General features: G+C 42.7%; 1 protein-coding gene across 1 annotated transcript in view; it reads left to right on the plus strand.

The window, feature by feature from the left end:
• Positions 1-20,060, plus strand: part of MOXD1 (monooxygenase DBH like 1) — a 101,544-nt gene extending 81,484 nt beyond the window's left edge. Inside the window, exons 10-12 of the mRNA XM_050949644.1 lie at positions 837-979; positions 10,692-10,860; positions 19,607-20,060. Coding sequence (XP_050805601.1) covers positions 837-979; positions 10,692-10,860; positions 19,607-19,771 — 477 coding nt within the window. The 3' untranslated portion in view covers positions 19,772-20,060. The remainder of the gene's footprint in view (positions 1-836; positions 980-10,691; positions 10,861-19,606) is intronic.
• Positions 20,061-20,418: the final 358 nt, after the last annotated feature.

The raw sequence follows: 20,418 nt of genomic DNA on the forward strand, positions 1-20,418 counted from the left end.
TCTAACTTTCATCAGTGGGTCACTCTTCTTTAGAATGTCTAGATACCCTATCCTGTAATATTTCTGCTACCATTATTCCTACTCCATTCCTCTTAGCTACTGCTTCGTGATATACTATCTTGTAACCCTCATTGATGTTCATGGATGTCAACCCCTTCCATTTTGTCTCCTGTATTCAGGCAATATGCACTCTCTATTTCAACATCTTGATTATTTCTTTTGATTTCCTGGTTATAGAAATAGTATGAGAAGGAAAAGGAAGCAAGTGCTATGCTATAACTGTAGTTCCACCGACTTGGCATTCAATGGTTGAGTATAACAAGTGTGACTTAAGTGTCAGTGAGCTAGAAGGGGTCAACAATGGGAAAAGCAACTAATGGACGAGTGTTACAATAAAATAGCCACAGCTGCACTTGAATCATCCCCATTGCCAACTGCTTCTTCCTGGTGCAGCAGGGTTCACAGCACCCCAGCGTGAATTTACCCGACCTCACTTTGGAAAATAGTGTCAAAACAAGAGTTCATGAAAGACTACAAAGGTGTAAAATAGCAGGAAGGTTATTCTTACTTCACTGTCAGTAACATACTGATAGCTGCCTTTGCTGACATTTATTTTTATATCCAATAAGAGTAACGAGTGAGCTTTTAATGTATTTTGTTACAAAAGGACTACTGACTTTTGTTCCTTGATAACTGAATATGCAGAATAACCTTGCCATATTGGTCCATTTTTTTTCTTTTCTCATATAGGGGTCACTAGCTAACATATTAATTATCATCACTGTCTTTTTCTGAGAAATCATAAACTTATATTGCTAAAACATCTTCATTTTTAGGGGGGTCTGAGCACCAGAAATGAAATGTGCCTGTCTTACCTACTGTACTACCCGAGAATCAATCTTACCCGATGCGCAAGTATTCCAGACATAATGGAGCAACTCCAGTTTATTGGAGTGAAAGAAATATATAGACCAGTTAGGTAAGTAGGGGAAATATAACAGGGTGTGCACCTTGTATTCATTAATTAATTCATTTTTGTCTGTGGGATTATTGCACGCACACATCATATGATTTTTTAACCTCTTGTAATAACATAGTATGTTGTCTCATCTAGCATCATGGGCACTACTTGAATTAAACACAAGAAATGCTATTAAGTGTTTCCAGCATCTGATGTCTCATAATTGTTGCACTTCTTCTAAGGTATATTTAGAGTAGAAAAAATGACATATTGCTGACATGCTTGTCAGTCATGAGGCACCTCCACTGGTATTGAAAAAGGTTTGATGGGTAGTGTAGACAGAACAAAATCATTTTCACTGTCATTACAAAAAGCCTAATGGAACCATGTTATGCTTAATTCAATGGTAAGATCCGTTATCACTAGCAGGTAAAATGTTTTCAACACTAGCTGAGAAGGGGTTGAGGGTCACCTTTTACTGACAAACATTAAAGCACAGGTCATTTTCACATTGTTTAGGGGCCCTAGTGTTGGGGGGTCTGATTGTCCTCTGATTAAATCAGAAGTAAAGTTAAACTGAAGTCAGTTGAGTTACAGAGGAGAATCAGGCCCTAAAACTGCTGCTAGCATCCAAAAGCTAAGAACAGTTTGGAAATAATGACAAGAAAGGATGATGATAGAAAAGGTAATAAGGTAGAAAGGGTGATAGAACAGGAGAGTGGTGCAAAGCAGGGGATAAAATGGATATAGAAAGAGATGTGGAGAGAAGGTAGAGACTCAGGAGGGCAGGACAGTAGCAAGTAGTAAGAGGAAGTGCAGGGGAAGTAGTGATGAAAAGGGTAGAGAAAAAGAGATCAGAGACTACAGGAAGAGAATGAAACAAAACAGCAAACAGGAGATGTAGAAACAAAAAAAGCAACATTTTTTTTTTCATCCCAGTAGAGAAAGTGCCTCTTGAGATAGACAGCCAAGTGGCACTGTCTCTAGAAGAGCCCACTCAGGTATTAGGAAGTTTAGGAGCAAAAGGAGGAGACAAATCAAGTGACATAAGACGAAATATTGCTTCCAAGAATCTTGCCTTTGTCACTGGTGTGCATTGTTCCTCTTCAAACTATTTCCGAAATGAAACTTGCTTGGGTGTACGCTGCATATACTGTGCGTTAATTTGTAAAAATGCACACTTAGAGCTGCAAAGCAAAAATGTTTGTAGGAAAAAAATAGAGATTAAAAAAAAGGTTATTTTTTGTCAAGTTGCCAATAACGTTTTCCCTAAGAAACAATTTGTTACTGTTATGCTGTTATGTACATCACCACACTGAAGCTGCTGGAAGTAGTAGCTGCCTTCAATTCAGGCTAAATAAGGGAACAACTAAATGCCCCTTCGTTTAGTGACATTTGAAACAATGGAAAATCATCACCCAAGATCTAGACCGCATGCAAACCTGGGCAGTGGCTGAGCCATGCAGCTCAGGGAGTTTCCTGGGTGTCTGATAACAAATGCAGGGATGGAGAATTGATTTGATTAGAATTGTGTGGTGGGAGTGTGGGGTGAAAAGCAGAAGAAACACCAGAGAAATAGCAGAAAGCCAAGGAAACAGCAAGAACAACCACTGGGAATATAGCCCTGAGACAAAGCCTAGAGAGAGAGCATTTTGGGTAAAGTGTTGGCTGAAAGAGGCTTGTAACAGTGAGCAAAGAAACTGTTTCCTAATGTTTGATTCCTACTGTGTTCAGGAAACAGGCATCTGCATATATTTTTTGTAAATAAACAAGGATTGAACCAAAGAAATACCTGACATGAACTGAAATCAATCTCTCCTCCTAACAGAAACAACCTGCGAGGCCCTAAATATTGGCTACTTGCTCAGGTCAAAAGGAGTAACCTTGTTTTATTGTGGTTTCTAACCACTTTGGTGCTCTACAGATGTTTAGCACACCCTCATAAAAGTATCACCCTTTTAGCAACTAAGGATCTCTGTCAAACATCCTGACATTCCACGGAATACTCAGCTGGAATGTGGGTGTGTGGTAAACCAACTGTCCCATGAATTTGCAGTGGGTGTGGCACTCATAAGGATAAGTGATGTATTGTGGTTTGGCCATTAAGAAGACAGGGCCCTTACTGGCTTCACTGTGACTGTATCAGAGAAAGCAAAAGTTTCACAACATATTGTTAGTTTAGGGAAGAAATTCTCTATAAACAGCCATTCATCATCATGACTAAGCTTCTACATTACTTTTAAACGGAAATAAAAATAGCTATTTTTAAAAATCCCATTGGACCTGACTCCTACAGCTTTTGATTTCAATGGGACAACTTGCAAGATAAAGCATTGTTCTCTAGGACTAAGGTAGAATTGGGCTTCCAGAAATTTAAAATTATAATATGTTTTCCAGCACAGTGCAACATTTAGGTTTTGGTAATTAAAAGAAGAGGGAAGGAAGGTTCTTAGAATTACTATGAACAGATTTTTAAAAAATTAATAAACAGGTTTTTTAACATTTAAATGTTCCTTGTGGTGGTGTGAATCCAAAAAGTAAAATTGATGGTCAGAAATTGAAAGTGATTATAAACCAAAAGTGAAAATGGTCCAGTCTAGTTACACTGCCCAACTTGAGTGAACTACAGAAAAGTAACAAATAATGAAATGGTTAAAAGTAAATTACCATTATTAAAAATAGTTTCAATAACCTAAGATACAGGTAAGGATTTTAAAATATGATTAATAACCTAACAGTGTCCTTTTAACTTTACATTTTAAAATTTGTGATCTCACCCTATATAAATTATCCAGTAAATGCTCACAAAGACTTTTAAGACTATTATTCCAGAGAGCTTTGATGTACAAAGTTACTGATCTCAGTTCTAAACTCTGTCAGATGCACAGGAATAAGAAGAACCTAACTGTAGAATACCTGCTGCTGCTCTTATGCTGTCAATATTCACAATCTCCCTTGACAGCAACAACAAACACATTTTCTAATTTAATGCTAGCACAACTGGCTTTCTGATCTCATGAACAAAATATTTTAATACATGAAGTGTTATCTCTTGAGTGTTCATTCATAATCACTATTCTTAACAAGAAAATGTGCATTTGGCCTGAGGAAAGAAAGATGTTTTGAATAAAGTAAGTAGGCAGACTGTCTGCCTGAGATGGAACAGTCATTAAAAGAAGAGATTATTAATGCTCCTAGTGTTCATGATCTAATCTATAGTTCTTATTGCATTAAGCATTGCCAGCCTAAGAGTATGTGGCCTGATGCTGTTCTCACTTAAACCAGTATTACGCTAGTATAACTCCACTGACTTGGGGTACGTCTACCTGGTAGTGATCGATCTATCAGGGATCGATTTATCGAGTCTAGTGTAGATGCGATAAAATCGCTCCCTGAGCGCTCTCCCGTCAATTCCGGTACTCCACCGCAGCAAGAGGCGCAACCGGAGTTGACGGGGGAGCAGCAGCAGTCGACTCAGCGCCATGCACACGCTGCGGTAAGTGGACCTAAATACTTCGACTTCAGCTACACTATTCTCACAGCTGAAGTTGTATCTTAGGTCGATCCTAGTGTAGACCAGGGCTAAGTTAAAGTTACTCCTGACTTACACCAGTGAAATTGAGATCAGAATCAAGCCTCTGATGGCTCAGATTAGAACTCTTTCTCCCTAATGAGGTGTAAATCAAGAGGGATTCCAGTGAAATCAGCTGTTACACTGTTGTAAAACAGGCGTGAGAGCAGAATCATGCCCTTCCATCTATGGCAGTGGGATGCGAGTATGGCAGAGGAGGCAGTACAGAGTTGCTAACAAGTGGGATATAGCTTTATTATAGAAGGCACAGGTCTGATTAAAATATTTTAAACAGATGAAATCATGCCTTCATCCAAAGAACTAATAGAATTTACATCTGTGTTAAATAAAGTTTAATCACAATCAGTTCTTCACTAACAAAATTCAGATTTCTGTTTAAAAGTATACCATACAGCATATATGACTTTCCATCCCCCTCATTCTGTCTCAGCACCAGGCATCGTATCCCTTTAAAGAAGGGTAACGTTATAGAAAATGTTTTCCTTATACTTACTTCTTAGTTCCTTATACCCTGTCTCTCTCTTCCTTAGAAGAGTCACAGAAGATACAGTTTGACTGGGCCAATTTTCTATCCCACTCTATCCCCTTTGCATATCTCAGACTGTGCACAGAGGACAGAATCAGGCCCTTCTCTCCTGTTGGGGATCCCCCTGGCATGGAAGAGTCCTCGGAGGGTATAGAGCCAGTGTAGCAAGATTCTGTGCCATCCTTTCCCAGAGTCCTTGGAGCAGAGTGTGTGCTGGGGGTCTTCTTGGAACATATCAGGAGCAAGAAGGGAAAAGTGTCTAGAACACGTGGTGCTCTGACTGTCCTCATTTGGGCCCTTTGGCACATGTTAGATCAGCCCCCATGCAGCTCCAGCTTCCTCTGAGGCTGGGAATAAGATGAGAATCAGGAAGCTGTAACTGGCTTTTTGACAGCACACATCCTCTTCTCTGTGCCAAGTGTCTGCTCCATGCAGCAGAAAATGTGACCCATTGTCTTTTGAGAAATTAGAGGGGAAAGATTTGCACTGGATTTGTTTTTTCCTTTTTTTCAGTTTGCAGATATTTTATCTAGAGGCTGTGGTGATTTTGTTTTTGTTTTTTACTTTAGAAAAATTCCTTCCCTTTACCAAAGCCTGACGGGGCAGATCCTCAACTGCTATAAACTGTCATAGCTCTTTTGAAGTCAATGGAGCTATGAGAATTTCCATTATCTGAGGATCTGTTCCCACATGTCTACAGGTAACATAATACAGTGGTGCAGTAGCACTACTATAGTTAAGGTTGTATCATGACTTCTGTTAAAAGTTGACCTTTCTAAGTCCTCTAAAAGCCACATTCTTAGTCAGATTCCTTTGAAATGTGGTGTGCCTGAGGAGGATGCAGAGAAGGATTAATGACCCAAATTAGGGGTCAAAGCTAATGGGGGACTGCAGAGATAGAAGATCTGAAAAAACAGCCATTCTTCAAAAAGTTTCTAGGTGTTTTTTGTTGCCTAGAGCTACAGATAAAACTGTTGATGTGCCGCAGGTCAACATGGTCTCACTTGTCGAGTTTAAGCAATGTAATGCATGGCACCCACTAAATCTTTGGGGGACCCAAATTGAGAATGGTATTTAAGAAAATGTACATTTTTGTAGCGTGCATGTCAGTGGCGGATTTAGAATTAGTGGGACCCTTTGCGCAGCTTCTCTTTAGCCTCCTCCCCTTCCCCTTGGGACCTAACCAAAGAAAAGAACATTCTCTCTTATCTCCCGTGTTTTTCTTCTTTTTTTCTTCGTCCTCCTCCTATATTATAAGTAATGGGGAGTAAATGAAAATAAAGTGAAGTACCTTGATTGGGGCAGGGGGTTGGGGTGCAGGAGGAGGTGTGAGGGTTGGGCTGTGGGCTGGGGCAGTGGGTTGAGATGCAGGAAGGGGTCAGGGGAGCAGTGCTTACCTGGAGCGGTGCGGCTCCCAAAGAGACTGGCGCACACACCCATCTGGCAGCGGCTCCTAGGCGGGAATGCAGGGTGTCTCTGCATGCCGCTGCCCGCAGGCACTGCCCCTACCGTTCCCATTGGCCACAGTTCCCAGCCAATGGGAGCTGTGGAGTTGGTGCTTGGGGCGGGAACAGCACGTGGAGACACTCCTCCACCCCAGGGGCCGCAGGGACATGCTGGCCACTTCCGGGAGTGGCACAGAGGGAGGGAGGCAGAGTGGGCAGGGAGCCACCTTAGCCCTGCTGCTGCTGTGTCCTTGCATGCCCCCTGGGGGGACGGGGGCAGCGCGTCTCTGTGCGCTGCCCAGGGCATACAGAGATGTGCGAGCAGCTGGCCATTTCCAGGAGCAGCGTGGGGCCACTGGCCATGGCATGCAGGCAGCCTGCTTGCCTGAGCCCTGCTGCGCCACTGGCCAGGACTTGAGGGCAGGTTGTCAGATGAGATTTGCCCTGCATTCTGGGGGCCCTGTGCCACCGCACAGTTTGTTTCATGATAAATCTGTTCCTGGTGCATGTGCCAAATACAGAAAAATGGGTGGAGGGTTTGTTCTAGAGCAAGGAGAACACCGTGATGTGGCTGATTTGGGGTACGGAGGTGGCCTGTGTTGGCATAATGTTTTGTCTACTTTGCAGCATCTAACCAAGGGGTGGGCAAACTTTTTGGGCCAAGGGCCACATCTGGGTGGGGAAATTGTATGCAGGGCCGGGGCAGGAGGTTGGGGTGCAGAGGGAGTGCAGGGTGTGGGAGTCGGTGCCGTGTGCAGAAAGGGGCTCAGGGCAAGGGATTGGGGCAGAGGAGGAGTGCGGACTGTAGGAGGGGGCTCAGGGCAGGGAGTCGGGGTGCAGGAGGGATGCAAGGTGCAGGCAGGGGGCTTAGGGCAGGGAGTTGGTCAGACAGGGTGCAGGAGGGGTTCAGGCTCTGGCCTGGCACTGCTTACCTAAAGCATCTCCGGGGTGGTAGCGGTGCGTACCAGGGCCAGGGCAGGCTTCCTGCATGCCTTTCCTGTCCCCAGTCCCGCGCCGCTCCAGGAAGCGCTGAGGCTCCAGGTACCTCCCCTGAAGCTTCCATTGTCCGCGGTTCCCCATTCCCGGCCAATGGGAGCTGCTTGGGGCAATGCATGGAGCCCTCTGCCCCCCTGCCTGGTGGCCGCAAGGATGAGGTGTTGGTCACTTCTGAGACCCGTGCAGGGCCCGCAGGGCCACAGGGGGCAATCCCGCAGGCTGGATCCAAAGCCCTGAGGGGCCGGATCCGGCCCATGGGCCGTAGTTTGCCCACCCCTGATCTATCCAGTGATTTAAGAGGTTGTTATCTGCTGGACATTGTAATTATTCGCTTGGGTGGAAAAGTTCTGGGCTTTATTCCTGGTGTATATCTCATACAATGTCTGAAAGCAGGATTGGGCCACATTAATTTGTGCCCAGGAGCTGTGATACTTTTCTCTGGTTTTGCTAAGCATCTGAATATTGGTTATAGTAACAATGTGAAAGCTATTAATGTGTTTTGGAAGAACATTAATTGGGAAATTGGAGAGCTCATGGCCGACCAGAAAATGTGTCCTGTATGGCTTAGAAACACTTCAAGTTCTGACACCTCTCTGTTTCTCGGAGATGGGGTACATCAGGGCTCAGAGCATCTTTCTCTCAGACATAAAACTGTCAGTAATTTGGAACAAAGAAACCCTGTCTGGGATTTCTCTCCCTACCTCGGCCACAAACTCCATCTTCAAAGCATTCTGAAACACAATTGGCAACATCACTCCACGGTAACATCATTGTCCTTCCCTCCTGGCACAGTACACAAGTCAGGTTATAGGAGTGGGAGGGAAGTGACAGCAATGGAAATGTTTGTATACTAGGGATTGAAGACATGGGGGGGGGGGATCCTAGGTACAGTAGTAGGGAGTGGCCAGGTTAGAGGTGGTACGCCAGGGGTCGGCAACCTACAGCATGTGTGTGAAAGGTGGCATGTGAGCCGATTTTTGATGGCACGCAGGGCGGGCTGAGCCACTCAGCCCACCGTCACTCTGGGGTTCCTGCTGCTGGCCCCATGCCAGCTGGGGTCCCACCGCTGGTCCCACTCAGCACCTGCTGCTGGCCTGGGTGAAGGAACCCCAGGCTGGCAGTGGGCTGTGATCCCGGCTGGCAGGATCCGGTAGCTGAAACCCCAGAGCGAGGGTGGGCAGAGATGCTCAGCCCACCCCCAAAACCCCAGAGCTGGGCAGGCTGACCCGCTCAGCGCGCTGCCGCTCTGGGATTCCGGCTGCTGGCCCCTTGCCAGCTGGGGTCCCCACCGCAGCCCACTCACCTTGCTTCCGGTTGGAGTTCCAGCAGAGGCCCCCTGCCAGACAGGATCCAGGCTTCCAGCCCTGCTCAGCCCTACCAGCCGCCAGCTCCGCTCACCTCAGCTGCCGATCTGGGGTTCCAGCTACTGACGTCCTGCCAGCGGGTTATCAACTGATCACTCAGAAGCCTGTGTGCAGCTTAAAGTATCCAAATAGGTGCCACCAGACACTGGAAAACTCAACAAGGAAAAGCAAGGGCAAAGATCACACTAAACTGATAAGATCTGCGTTTTAATTTAATTTTAAATAAAGCTTCTGAAACATTTTGAAAACCTTGTTTACTTTACATATAACCATAGTTTGGTTATATATCATAGACTTATAGAGAGACCTTCTAAAACATGTTCAAATGTATTACCGGCACGCGAAGCCTTAAATTAGAGTGTATACATGAAGACTCGGCACACCACTGCTGAAAGGTTGCCAATCCCTGTGGTAGACAGTGACTGAGCCAACGCAGGGCTGAGAAGGTGTGCTGAAGCAGTGCTGATTGGGCACAGTTGATGTGGCGGGGGGAGGGGCTGACTTTGTGTGCAAATTACAGGATATGATATGTACAACTGCCTAAATTACTGCTAACGACTACCAACAACATATCTTTTCCTGTTCAGAAACCTAGGAAATTCAATGGCAAAAAACCTACTTTATCACAGATTTAAGATTGCTTGGTCTGAATTCAACAAGATGAAATTCAGTCAATTCAAGTGCAAAAGTACCTCACTTAGGAAGGAAAAATCAAATGCACAGCTACAATATAGGGGAATAACTGGATGCATGGTAGTACTTCCGAGAAGGATCGGAGGGCTATAGTGGATCACAAATTGAATATGAGTCAACAATGTGATGCAGTTTCCCAAAAAGTTAATATCATTCTGGAATGTATTAACAGGAGTATTGTATGTAAGACACAGGAGGTAATTTTCCCACTGTACTCAGCACCACTGAGGCTTCAGCTGGAATATTGTGTCCAATTCTGGGACACTTTGGGGAACATGTGGACAAATTGGAAAGAGTCCAGTGGAGAGCGCAAAAATGATAAGGGTTAGAAAACCTAATCGATGAGGCAAGGTTAAAAAATTGGCATGTTTAGACTTGAGAAAAGAGTGGGGGAAGGGGACCTGAGAACAGTCTTCAGATAGGTCAAGGGCTCTTATATAAAGGATAGTGATCAATTGATCTCTATGTGCACTGAAGGTAGGACAAGAATAATGGGCCTAATCTGCAGCATGGGAGATTTAGATTAGATATTAAGAAAAACCTTCTGACCGTAAGGTTAGTTAAGCTCTCAAATAGGTTTCCAATGGAGGCTGTGGAAATCCAGCACTGGAGGTTTTTAAGAATAGGATGGATAAATACCTGTCACAGATGGTCTAGGTTTACTTGGTCCTGCCTCAGTGCAGGGAGCTGGACTTGATGACTTCTCGATGTCCCTTCCATCCCTACATTTCTATGATTTTATGATTTCAACAACTGTGGGGTTGGTAGAGTAAAGGGTGTGTGTGTTAATAGTGTGTACTGGGGCATTGCTGAAAAAGGGCAGAGTTAAGGTTGTGTGGGCAACCTTAACTGAGTTTCCTGGTTTTCAAAATTTTTAAGTTTTGCTGAACTCAGCATTCTGCATGGGGATGACATACCAGCAAGCAACCTTAACTCTGTGCTAATGTAGTTTTCTGCCATTGAGTATAAATTGAGTATTAGTCACATTCAAAATTAAATAAAAATAATGATAGCATAAAAGGTTAATAATCAGTTTGCCTTTGTAAGAAGAGTATTGTATATACCTTTGCTTATGAATGTTAATAACTTAGCAGGGAATTTTTCTTTTATTTAGGACATGGCCTTTCATTATCAAGAGTCCAAAGCAATATAAAAATCTCTCTTTCATGGATGCGATGAACAAGTTTAAATGGTCCAGATCAGCAGGTCTCTCCTACAATGAGCTTGTTCTTAGACTGCCAGTGAATGTGAGATGCTCAAAGACTGACAATGCAGAATGGTCGGTAAGTCTAATCCGGCTTTAGCTGTCCAAGTGCTATTGAAGACGTAACAATACTATGAATACAATGGGGTTGTCTCTGAAGCAAACGGGAGTTACTGTGCCTGAATTGATGGGAAATAAATAGTTGGTTATATGCCTTTCCCTCAACTTCTCATGGCTGTTGAAAAACAGCTGAAAAAGTTTGGAAAAGTTGGAATATATTATCACTATTTTCCTTCCTTGAGCACTGACAGGATATTAAACAACTGAAAAATCGGAACCCTAGCCAGTACATAGAATTAGTAATAGAATAAGGAGCCTTTCATCACCTCTGGGCCATAGGTCATGGAGTCTACAGCTCTCACCCTAAGAGTTTGTCTCCTAGCTCAGTGATGAGGTGTTAGTAGGCCAGGAAAGGGAAATTCACTTTGTTTGCCATATTTTCTCTGTGTCCGGTTGCAGGATTTCAGTCTCTCTGAGCACTAATTTCACTTTGAAATGTAAAGTAAATAGTAATCCTCCACTGAGTTAACAGCAGCTCTAAACGTCTATTGACAGTCCCTCTGGGAAAAAAATGAATGGCATGGCTATCGACATTTGCATTGACAAAGCACCATTAGAACACCAATGTAGCATCAGTGGAGGAGACATTGAAAAAATAATGTGCATTGACACTCTATTGCATATATGACTCCATTATAAACAGATTCATGTTATTATAAACAATTCTCCTCTGTATCTGACCTCTGCTGAGCACAAGAGGGGGGAGTGCATCATGGACCCAGTTATGTGCTTGATTTGTGCTTACCCAGCATGGGCATGAGCTAGAGAAGCCTAGATGCAGCTCCATGTCATTGGTGATATGATCTGTAAGCACATAGCTGTCAGTGGTTGTCTGGAAAAGCAGCACTCTCGCCCCAACCCTGAACAGCTCCCTCCATCTCCCACACCAATAAGAGTGGGGACAACTGGCACAGGAGATGTTTGCCACTGAGGGAGTTTCCATCCTCCAGGGAAATTCACTACTCACTAAAACCCAACCCCCTTATACCTCCTGAGAGTTTCAAAGGGGCAAGAGTATAATGCAGAATCTGGCCTTCAATGTCCCTAGAATTTTTCGAGTTGTCATATTCATACATTATAAGAGAATCTAACATTGACGAGATTGGCATGTCTTTGGGATGGAACCGAACTAATTCATGGTTCACCATCAGTACAGCTCTAACTATGCATAGTACGATACTCACCTTCATTGAAATTGTATAGTGTGTGAGAGATTTTTATGAGCTGTCTGTAAAATTTCATTCTAGTGTTTGCTGTACTACTGAAATTCTGTGAAAAGTAACTACAGACACTACAAGCAAAATGCTCACTGCTCATGGTTAAATAGCTTGGCTGCTTTCATCTACTTAAAACAATAGTGAACACAAAATGCACAGCCAACATAATTTCATTATGGCTGGAAATCATATATGGAAATTATATCAGATATGGGGAGGGTTTTTTATTTTCTCTACTTTTCACTTATTGGACAGCACTGTTCCTTTGTATTGCAGAATACAGTAGCAATATTTGCAGCATTATAGACCCAAGGCAGGTATGATCTCAGTAGGAGCTGAGAGTGATTGGCTTTATGTTTTTATCATTAGTTTCTTTTTCCACCAGGCTATGTCCATTAAAGCTAAGAGCAGGATTCTTTCTTTCTTTCTTTCTTTCTTTCTTTCTTTCTTTCTCATAACCAGTATTGCAGTTAGCCATCCTTCAACAAGATTAAGATAAGAGCTCCATACTGGGTCAGACCAATGGTCCATCTATCCCAGTATCTTGTCTCTGACAGTAACCCATACCTGAACTTCATGGGGACTGTACACAACAGGGTAGCTGGAGTGATCTATCCCTGTCTTCCTCTCCCAGCTTCTGGTTGTCAGAGGTTTATGGTCTCCCCAAGCATGGAGCTGCCACCATGCCCATCTTGGTTAATAGCCATTTAACATCTCTAGTTCTTTTTTTGGCCATCTCAACATTGCATGGCAGGGATTTACACAGGTTAATTGTGAAGTGTGTGAAAAAAATACATCCTCTTGTTTATATTAAACATGCTGCATATTAATTTCATTGGGTAACCCCTGGTTTTTGTATTGTGCGAAAAGGTAAATTACACATCTCTATTCACTTTTTCCACACCATTCATGATTTTAGATCACATCTCCCCTTAGTCATCTATTTTCTAAGATGAAGAGCCCTGATCTTTTTAGTCTATCCTCATATGGAGCTGTTCTATACCCTCGATCAAAGAATCATAGAATCATGAAGTGTAAGACTGGAAGAGACCTCAATATGTCATCTAATCCAGTCTCCTGAATTCAAGGCAGGGCTAAGTAATAACTAGACCATTCCTGACTGGTGTTTTTCTAACCTGTTTTTAAAAACTTCCACAACCTACATAGCAATTTGTTCCACTACTTAACTACCCTGACAGTTAGGAAGTTAAATAAAGTTTTTTCCTAATGTCCAAACCTAAACCTCCCTTTCTGCGATTTAACCCACTACTACTTATCCTATCCTCAAAGGTTAAGGAGAACTGTTTTTCACCCCTTTCTTATAACAACCTTTAATGTAGTTGAAAACTGTTATGTCTCCACCTCCACCCTTCTCTTCTCCAGACTAAACAAACCTAGTTTTTTCAATCTTCCTTCATAGGTCATGTTTTCTAGACCTTCAATCATTTTTGTTTCTCTCCTCTGACCTTTCTCCAATTTGTCCACTTCTTTCCTAACTATATTCTTTTTGAGATGGAGTGACCAGAACTGGACACAGTACTGAAGGTATTGGTGTATTATGGATTTATATAGTCGCATTATGATATTTTGTCTTATTTTCTATCCCCTGTCTAATAGTCCCTAACATTCTGTTAGCTTTTTGACCACTGCTGCTCATTGAGCTGAAGTTGTCAGAGAACTACCCATGATGACTCCAAGATCTCTTTCTTGAGTGTTAACAGTTAATTTAGAACCCATCATTATATATCTATAGTTGGGATTGTGTTTGCCAATGTGCATTACTTTGCACTTATCAGTGTTGAATTTCATCTGCTTTTTATTGCCTAGTCACCCAGTTTTGTGAGATCCCCTGTAACTCTTCTCCGTCATCTCTGGATTTAACTGTCTTTGAATAATTTGTATCATCTACAAACTTTGTCACTTCATTGTTTGCTCCCTTTTCCAAATCATTAAAGAATACGTTGAACAGCACAGGTCCTAATACAGATCCTTGAGGGAGCCCGCTGTTTACCTCTCTCCATTGTGAAAACAGACCATTTATTCCTACCCCTTGTTTCCTATCTTTCATCCAGATACTGATCCATGAGAGGACCTTCCCTGTTATTCTATGACTACTTAGTTTCATCAAGAGCCTTTGGCAAGGGACCTTGTCAAAGACTTTCTGAAAATCCAACAACACTGTATCAACTGGATCACCCATATCCACGTGCTTGTTGACTCCCTCAAAGAATTCTAATAGATTGGTGAAGCATGATTTCCCTTTACAAAAGCTGTGTTGACTCTTTCCCACAAATCAGGTTCTGTGGAAACAAGAAGACTTTTTATCAATACATTAGAAGCAAGAGGAAGACCAAGGACAGGGTAGGCCCACTGCTCAGTGAGGAGGGGGAAACAGTAACGGGAGACTTGGAAATGGCAGAGATGCTTAATGACTTCTTTGTTTTGGTCTTCACTGAGAAGTCTGAAGGAATGTCTAATATAGTGAATGCTTATGGGAAGAGGGTAGGTTTAGAAGATAAAATAAAAATAGAGCAAGTAAAAAATCACTTAGAAAAGTTAGATGCCTGCAAGTCACCAGGGCCTGATGAAATGCATCCTAGAATACTCAAGGAGTTAATAGAGGAGGTATCTGAGCTTCTAGCTATTACCTTTGGGAAATCATGGGAGACGGGGGCGATTCCAGAAGACTGGAAAAGGGCAAATATAGTGCCCATCTATAAAAAGGAAAATAAAAACAACCCAGGAAACTACAGACCAGTTAGTTTAACTTCTGTGCCAGGGAAGATAATGGAGCAAGTAATTAAAGAAATCATCTGCAAACACTTGGAAGGTGGTAAGGTGATAGGGAATAGCCAGCATGGATTTGTAAAGAACAAATCGTGTCAAACTAATCTGATAGCATTCTTTGATAGGATAACGAGCCTTGTGGATAAGGGAGAATTCGTGGATGTGATATACCTAGACTTTAGTAAGGCATTTGATACGGACTCGCATGATATTCTTATAGATAAACTAGGAAAGTACAATTTAGATGGGGCTACTATAAGGTGGGTGCATAACTGGCTGGATAACCGTACTCAGAGAGTAGTTATTAATGGCTCTCAATCCTGCTGGAAAGGTATAACAAGTGGGGTTCCGCAGGGGTCTGTTTTGGGACCGGCTCTGTTCAATATCTTCATCAACAATTTAGATGTTGGCATAGAAAGTATGCTTATTAAGTTTGCAGACAATACCAAACTGGGAGGGATTGCAACTGTTTGGAGGACAGGGTAAAAATTCAAAATGATCTGGACAAATTGGAGAAATGGTCTGAGGTAAACAGGATGAAGTTTAATAAAGATAAATGCAAAGTGCTCCACTTAGGAAGGAACAATCAGTTTCACACATACAGAATGGGAAGAGACTGTTTAGGAAGGAGTATGGCAGAAAGAGATCTAGGGGTCATAGTGGACCACAAGCTTAATATGAGTCAACAGTGTGATACTGTTGCAAAAAAAGCAAACGTGATTCTGGGATGCATTAACAGGTGTGTTGTAAACAAGACACGAGAAGTCATTCTTCCGCTTTACTCTGCGCTGGTTAGGCCTCAACTGGAGTATTGTGTCCAGTTCTGGGCACTGCATTTCAAGAAAGATGTGGAGAAATTGGAGAGGGTCCAGAGAAGAGCGAGAATGATTAAAGGTCTTGAGAACATGACCTATGAAGGAAGGCTGAAACAATTGGGTTTGTTTAGTTTGGAAAAGAGAAGACTGAGAGGGGACATGATAGCAGTTTTCAGGTATTTAAAAGGGTGTCATCAGGAGGAGGGAGAAAACTTGTTCACCTTAGCCTCCAGTGACAGAACAAGAAGCAATGGGCTTAAACTGCAGCAAGGGAGATTTAGGTTGGACATTAGGAAAAAGTTCCTAACTGTCAGGGTAGTTAAACACTGGAATAGATTGCCTAGGGAAGTTATGGAATCTCCATCTCTGGAGATATTTAAGAGTAGGTTAGATAAATGTCTATTAGGGATGGTCTAGACAGTATTTGGTCCTGCCATCAGGGCAGGGGACTGGACTCGATGACCTCTCGAGGTCCCTTCCAGTCCTAGAGTCTATGATTCTGTGTGCCTGATCATTCTGTTCTTTACCATAGTTTCTATCACTTTTCCCAGTACTGAAGTTAGGCTTATTGCCAGGATTGTGTATGGAGCCCTTTATAAAAAATGGTGTTACATTAGCTACCTTCCAGTCACCTGGTACAGAGGCTCATTTCAACAATAGGTTATGTACTACAGTTAGCAGTTCTGCAATTTCATATCTGAGTTCCTTCAGAACCCTTAGGTGAATGCCATCTGCTCACGGTGCCTTCTTATGGTTTAAATTATCAATTTGTTCTATAACTTCTTCTATTGACTCATCAATATAGGACAGTACTTCAGATTTGTCATCCAAGGTAGCTCTGATGTGGAGACTGATGAAAAGAATTCATTTAGCTTCCCTGAAAAGGCCTTATCTTCCTTGAGTGCACCTTTAACACCCTGGTCATCCAGAGGCCCCACTGCTTGTTTGGCAGGCTTCATGCTTCTGATATACTTACAAAAATTCTTATGGTTAGTTTTTGCTTCTTTAGCAAGTTGCTTCTCAAATTCTTTCTTGGCCTGCCTTATTTTCCTTTTATTTTTCACTTGCCAGAGTTTGCGCACCTATCCTATTATCCTTATGTAGAAGGATTTGAGTCCTAAATTTTAAATGATGCCTTTTTTTCCTCTTAACAATCTCCATTACTCTGCTGTTTAGCAATGATGGCATTCATTTGGTCCTCTTATTGTCTTCTCTGATTTGGGGTATACGTTTAGTGCAGGGGTTCCCAAACTTGGTTCGTGGCTTGTTCAGGGTAAGTTCCTGGTGGGCCACGAGACGCTTTGTTTACCTGAGTGTCCACAGGTACAGCTGCTTGCAGCTCCCAGTAGCCGCGGTTTGCCGTTCTCGGCCAATGGGAACTGCGGGAAACTCTGTGGCTCTGTGGATGAGGGAAAAGCAGTGGATGTGTTATTCCTTGACTTTAGCAAAGCTTTTGATATGGTCTCCCACAATGTTCTTGCCAGAAAGTTAAAGCAGCATTGGCTGGATGAATGGATTATAAGGTGGATAGAAAGCTGGCTAGATCATCAGGCTCAATGGGTAGTGATCAATGGGTTCATATCTAGTTGGCAGCTAGTATCAAGTGGAGTGCCCCAAGGTTCGGTCCTGGGGCCGGTTTTGTTCAATATCTTCATTAATGATCTGGAGGATGGTGTGGACTGCACTCTCAGCAAGTTTGCAGATGACACTAAACTAGGAGGAGTGGTAGATATGCTGGAGGGAAGGGATAGGATACAAATAGACCTAGACAAATTAGAGGATTGGGCCAAAAGAAATCTGATGAGGATCAACGAGGATAAGTGCAGAGTCCTGCACGTAGGATGGAAGAATCCCATGCACTGCTACAGACTAGGGACTGAATGGTTAGGCAGCAGTTCTGCAGAAAAGGACCTAGGGGTTACAGTGGACGAGAAGCTGGATATAGTCAACAGTGCGCCCTTTTGCCAAGAAGGCTAATGGCATTCTGGGCTGTATAAGTAGGAGAATTGACAGCAGATCAAAGAATGTGATCATTCCCCTCTACTGGACATTGGTGAGGCCTCATCTGGAGTACTGTGTCCAGTTTTGGGCCCCACACTACAAGAAGGATGTGGAAAAATTGGAAAGAGTCCAGTGGAGGGCAACAAAAATGATCAGGGGACTGGATCACATGATTTATGAGGAGAGGCTGATGGAACTGGGATTAGTTAGTCTGCAGAAGGGAAGAATGAGGGGGAATTTGATAGCTGCTTTCAACTACCTGAAAGGCTATTCCAACGAGGATGGATCTAGACTGTTCTTCATGGTAGCAGTTGACAGAACAAGAAGTAATGGTCTCAAGTTGCAGTGGAGGAGGTTAAGGTTGGATATTAGGAAAAACTTTTTCACTAGGAGAGTGGTGAAGCACTGGAATGGGTTATCCTGGGAGTTGGTGGAATCTCCTTCCTTAGAGGTTTTTAAGGTCAGGGTTGACAAAGCCCTGGCTGGGATGATTTAGTTGAGGATTGGTCCTGCTTTGAGCAGGGGGTTGGATTAGATGACCTGAGGTCCCTTCCAACCCTGAGATTCTATGATTCTATGTGACTGTTTATTTTCAGTACTGTAAGGGAAGAGCAATGTCAAAAAAAGCCCATCAAGCCACAAGCCCATTTGTTGCATTTTCAAAGGCTAAAAAATGTGTGTCCTAAGCTACTGGATTCTCATTTTTTCATGGAACTCCTTTATTTATCTCAAACATTCATGTTTGTTTTTAATTCAAGTTATTGTTTATCTTAATGGGGAGTCCGCTGCAGGAAACATAGAACCAAACAATGTACACCATTCCTCTCTTATGTCAAAGCAGGGGCAGACGGAGGGTTGTGGGAGCTGCATCACAATGGCATTGAGGTCACAAGGAAGACTCTCTGAAGGTTATAGTCCATCATCATTATTGTGTGCAATAGTCCCTTCCATTTCACTCTTTGAGGGGGCTGTGCAGAGGAAACTGCAAGTGAGGACAACATGAAAGCAGCTGCTCCTGAAGAAACCATGTGCTAGATCCACAAGGGGACTCAGGCATCTAAAGCCCAGTTTTAAGCACCACTGCCAATCTAGAAAGCCCTTACTCAGCTGCCACCTAACTCTGTAGGTGCCTAAACTCATTTTGTGCCTAAATTTTTTGCTGTGGAAGTTCCCAAGATACTTAAGTTTTTGCCTCTAAGTACGCACACAGCTGCCTCACTCAAGGTACCTGGATGCCTATCTTCCACCTGAGCCTCAATGCGATCCATGAATCAGTGAAAGATCAACATCTTTCTGCCTATAGGGCCCAATCCAGTAGACATGCTCAGAGGCTATCTAGCGCTATACAAAACAGTCAGGGGCAGAGGAGGGGTAGTGGGAGAGGAGGCCCCTACCTCATCACCTTTAACCCAGTGATTAGGGTGCTCACCTAGGATGTGGGAGATGCCCAGTTCAAGTGCCCCCTCTGCTCGATGAGAAGAAGGGATTTAAACTGGGATCTGCCACCTCTCAGGTGAGTGCTTTAACCATTGGGCTATATAGAGAGACTCTCATTCTTTCTCTGGCCCAATTAATACATAATTAAAGTGGAACAACTTCAACAGGAGTGATCAAGAAAGACCTACAGAGTATCCCCACCCCCAGCCCTTGTGTGTGGAGTTGCCCTTAATGGACTGACTGCAAAGGAGCTATGTTGATTTATACCAGCTGAGAATCTGATCCAGAATATATTGATGTATTGATTGAGTTTGACAACAACAGATGCACTACCATAGTATAAGTGTTAAATAATAATGTTCTGATAGAAACATTGGACTGCTTAATAAAATAGAAACTACCTATGTGATAGAAAATCTGATCATTTTCAATATTTTTTTAATTGTAGATCCAAGGCATGACCGCTATACCTCCTGAAATTGAGAGACCATACAGGACAGAGCCAGTAATATGTATCTCATCTTCCTATTTACATTGCAGTCTATTCCTTAATCTGTTGTTCATTGCATGTGTCACAGTCAGTACTCTCGGGAACAGTTGGCCCTTTGTATAATAATTTAATTGTTTTCATGTATGTTCTGTATGCCATGCAACTCCAGATATGTTTGCACTGTTGCTATTGTAGATTTATTTTTTTACATATTAATAAAGTAAATTTACTAGTTCAAAATAAAGTGTTTATGTCTTCTGAAAACTCTTGTTTATTTTGTTTTTTTTAAAGTACAGTATGTGTAAAGAACAGTAGGTACACAGCTATGTTACATTATCAAAATTGTTTCCCCTACAGTTTTGTTACAGTTTATCCTGGCTTTTCACACAGTGTTTCTAGAAACAGGTCTGTATCCAGATAAAATTAATAAACTAAAATTTAAGTAGTTCACCTTAATCAACATGGAGTGTGCTGTATTATTTTGTCTTGGTTCTTGAGATATGTAAGTGATGAAGACTACTGATGTAGGGCTTGATCCTGCAAACGCTGATGTACCTGAGTAATTATACACATGTTGGGATGGCTCTTCCCTAGCTGCAGTAAAATTCCCAAGAGGCTTTGGGGGAGGAATTTCGGCAGGAAATCCCTTGCAGACTCTCTCCATCATAGTCCCTTTGAGGGGAGGTAGGGTACAGGATTTGTCCTCCATGGAAAATGGTGCAGGGCAGAACCGCAGGGATCATTGTAGAGGCCAGAACTATATATGCAGA

This window comes from Gopherus flavomarginatus, chromosome 4 (assembly GCF_025201925.1).
Source record: "Gopherus flavomarginatus isolate rGopFla2 chromosome 4, rGopFla2.mat.asm, whole genome shotgun sequence".
Lineage (NCBI taxonomy): Eukaryota > Metazoa > Chordata > Testudines > Testudinidae > Gopherus > Gopherus flavomarginatus.